The sequence below is a fragment of the Sabethes cyaneus genome, chromosome 1, assembly GCF_943734655.1.
Source record: "Sabethes cyaneus chromosome 1, idSabCyanKW18_F2, whole genome shotgun sequence".
NCBI lineage: Eukaryota > Metazoa > Arthropoda > Insecta > Diptera > Culicidae > Sabethes > Sabethes cyaneus.
The window spans coordinates 61,479,870-61,482,814 of NC_071353.1; the positions used below are offsets into that span (position 1 = coordinate 61,479,870).

The 2,945-nt window shown below is 36.1% G+C and overlaps 1 protein-coding gene across 1 annotated transcript; it reads right to left on the reverse strand.

Annotated features, from left to right (window-relative positions):
- Positions 1-213: 213 nt before the first annotated feature.
- Positions 214-1,760, reverse strand: LOC128745742 (putative nuclease HARBI1). Its single transcript, XM_053842819.1, has 3 exons — positions 1,603-1,760; positions 1,270-1,540; positions 214-894 (listed from the first exon to the last, which is right to left on the reverse strand). Exons 1-3 carry the CDS (start codon positions 1,758-1,760, stop codon positions 214-216), a joined length of 1,110 nt encoding a protein of 369 aa, XP_053698794.1.
- Positions 1,761-2,945: the final 1,185 nt, after the last annotated feature.

Sequence of the window (2,945 nt, forward strand, 5' to 3'; positions counted from 1 at the left end):
ACAAACGCTTTGATAGTTGTTCGATTGGGACTAAGGCGAACCTAGGCTGGACCTAAGGATAAATAAAAACGCTATTAGATTTTCTTTTATCAAATTTTTGTTTTGTTCAGAATTAATTTTAATACAAATGTTTATTTGTTATTGTACTATAATGTTGTTTTATTACTTGTTTTATTGCTTTGAATGCGAATAGATATAGTATTCACTAGAATATTACTCAATAAACGCGGCTCGCCGCTGCCAAGGCACGCTTCCTATTTCAGAGTTCACATAAACCTTTAGGGTATTTCGAACATATTTGGCATAATCCGTTGATCTTCCTGCATTGACTGAAAACGAAGTATGATATAACGAAGACTGACTATCCAAAATTCGATTGCGCCACTCTCCTTCAATTAGATTTCCATGGTTGTCTATTCTGTCTATATAGCTCGGTGGGCAATATGTCACAGAACATTGCTGTATTAAGAAATTGTGCAGCAAACAACATGCTACAATTATTCTCTGTGCTCTATCGGGATTACAAAACATTAATTTTTTCAAACAAGCCCATTTAACACAAAGAATTCCAAAAGCATTTTCAATGCATCGTCGAGCTCGGCTAAGACGATAGTTGAATATGATCTCTTCATCCGACAAATTTTTTCCACTGTATGGTTTCATGATACGTTTGCATAGCGGAAACGCGTCATCTGCAACAAAGCAAAATGGCAATTTTACACCATTTACAGTAGCGTTATCAGGGAAACATAAACGATCATTTAACACATCGCTGCCGAACTTCGAATTTCTAAAGAAGCTGCAATCTCCTTCGCTGCCGTATGCCCCTATATCAAGATACGTGAATTTGTACGAGGCATCGCATATAGCCAAAAGAGAAAGAGAATGAAAACCCTGTAATAAAATAAAAAACAATACATGAGCTTATACGTGCTTAAATAGTGTGTATTGGAGTAACATCTATCAAATCAAGTTTGTTTTACTTAGCTGCTAGGTTTCAAAATATTATCTGTCGTTTTTTATAAAACAGACTTTCTACCCAAGTTAGTGAGTTGGAACTAGCGTTACGAACGATCTTACTGACCCTAGCAGTCTATCACTTCCAGGAGACATATAAGTCGACCAAAATTAGAAAAGGACCAATAAGCCAAAAGTCAAACAAACCGGGTGAGTAATTTTTTGCTGGAACAGTATAGGAAAATAAACTCTCACTCGTTTTGTTTGACGTTTGACTTATTGGCCCTTTTCAAATGCTGGTCAACATATTACCTTGTAATTATAGAATATGCTTCCAGATTTCGGGGGAGCTTTAATGGCGACATGCTTTCCATCAATTGCTCCAATACAATTGGGAAAATTCCATTTTCTATTGAAGCCATTAGCGACATTGAGAAACATACTTTCCGAGTGCTCTGGAACCGTGGGTTTCAGTGCACGACAAATTGCTTCACACACTAGGTCGATTATAATTCCCGTATACTGCTTACTGACTCGATAGCAGGATGCAATATGCCGTTGTAAATCGCCACAAGCCAGGAATCTAAAACAATAAGAAAACTATAAACGTTTTCCAGTACGAAATTGATCGGAAGCAGTACTCACTCTATTACTAGTGCTAGTTTCAACTTTGGGGGTAGAGCGTCTTTCGGTCGTGTGTTTCTTTTGGGTACCAACTCATCTTTCACCAGATTGAAAAGCAAATCGAAATTTTCCTTCGACATATGAAAATTTTCTCGAAAAAAACATTCGTTTGCCATCATGTCCTCAAACTAAAACCAAAACATAAAATCAAAGCATCAACAAGATTGTTCAAATTTGAAATAGACATGAAAACTTACGTCTGTAACATATCTTCCTTTTATATGCCGTTCTGCTAAGTACGGATGTACCCAAATAACTGGTTTTCTACGTTTGGTTTTCTGCATTTTTTTGAGCAACACGACGGTTGATGCCGCGATCACTGTGCACTAAAAATGATTCGACATAGCAATTAAAAATCCAATATTGATTCAAAAATCCAAAGAAAAAAACACGAGTCGTGTGAGTTTAAATTTATTTCTGACGTTATCAACACTCTCAGTTTCAGATCAACACTATATTGGCGTTGTTGGTAAAAAAGGTAAAAAAGAGTTCGAAGAATATGTTCACACATATGGGAAACCTCGTAACGAACTGTTAACTTGTGCGTGATGACAAAAGTAAAAATATTCTCTCGTTTTTTCTCACAAAAACATAAAAACATCAGCAACACTTTTACGCCAACATTAGTGAAAGAGCGCACCCTATGAAATATTTTTGTAAGCGTAACTGTCAAAATTTCTTTGGTAAAAATTAAGTTTTTTTCTTGGCCCGATTTCTTTTCAGGTGGATACTAAGCTGTAAATGTTAATAAAATGCTTATACCTGACTTCGTTTTTGCTTATTTACGGCCACTGCTCATGCTCTGTTTCACCTAACTGCTGCTGTCTTTTTTCAACCAATTGAATTCTAAAACGAACTACGAACGACGATTTAAGTATGACTGATTACAACCCACTCATCTACAGTAGCTGTGGTTGAGATGTCAAAAGCGCCAGCAAATGAATGATGCAGGGATAAACGCACCAAGGTTCGATTCTAATTAAAGGACACATTTGAAATGCGAAATAAAATGTGTTTCATTCATCGTAAATAACGGAACGCATAGCTTGACAAGCTGTATTAGAAACTGCGGATTTGAAAAATAAATATGAAAATATATTCATTTTTGTCTTTTGACATGCCGGGCAAAATGATGTTTTTATATTTTTTCACAAACAAGCTAAAATAACGATATGTCGATAATGCAGGCGAAACGATGTTTAATACACGCCGTAATGGTGCTTTAGCAATTGCTGTTACAATGCAGCTTTAATTTGACAATAGTGGGGCCCTTTTCCACTTTATTACGGCATTAATTGTACATG

Bases quoted from the DNA above. Each gene is read 5' to 3' on its own strand.
- LOC128745742 (XM_053842819.1), bottom strand. From the start codon at position 1,760: ATGATGGCAAACGAATGTTTTTTTCGAGAAAATTTTCATATGTCGAAG. The intron at 1,541-1,602 runs GTGAGTACTGCT...TTATTGTTTTAG, and splicing joins AAACTAGCACTAGTAATAGA to ATTCCTGGCTTGTGGCGATT. The intron at 895-1,269 runs GTAATATGTTGA...ATTTTATTACAG, and splicing joins GCATATTCTATAATTACAAG to GGTTTTCATTCTCTTTCTCT.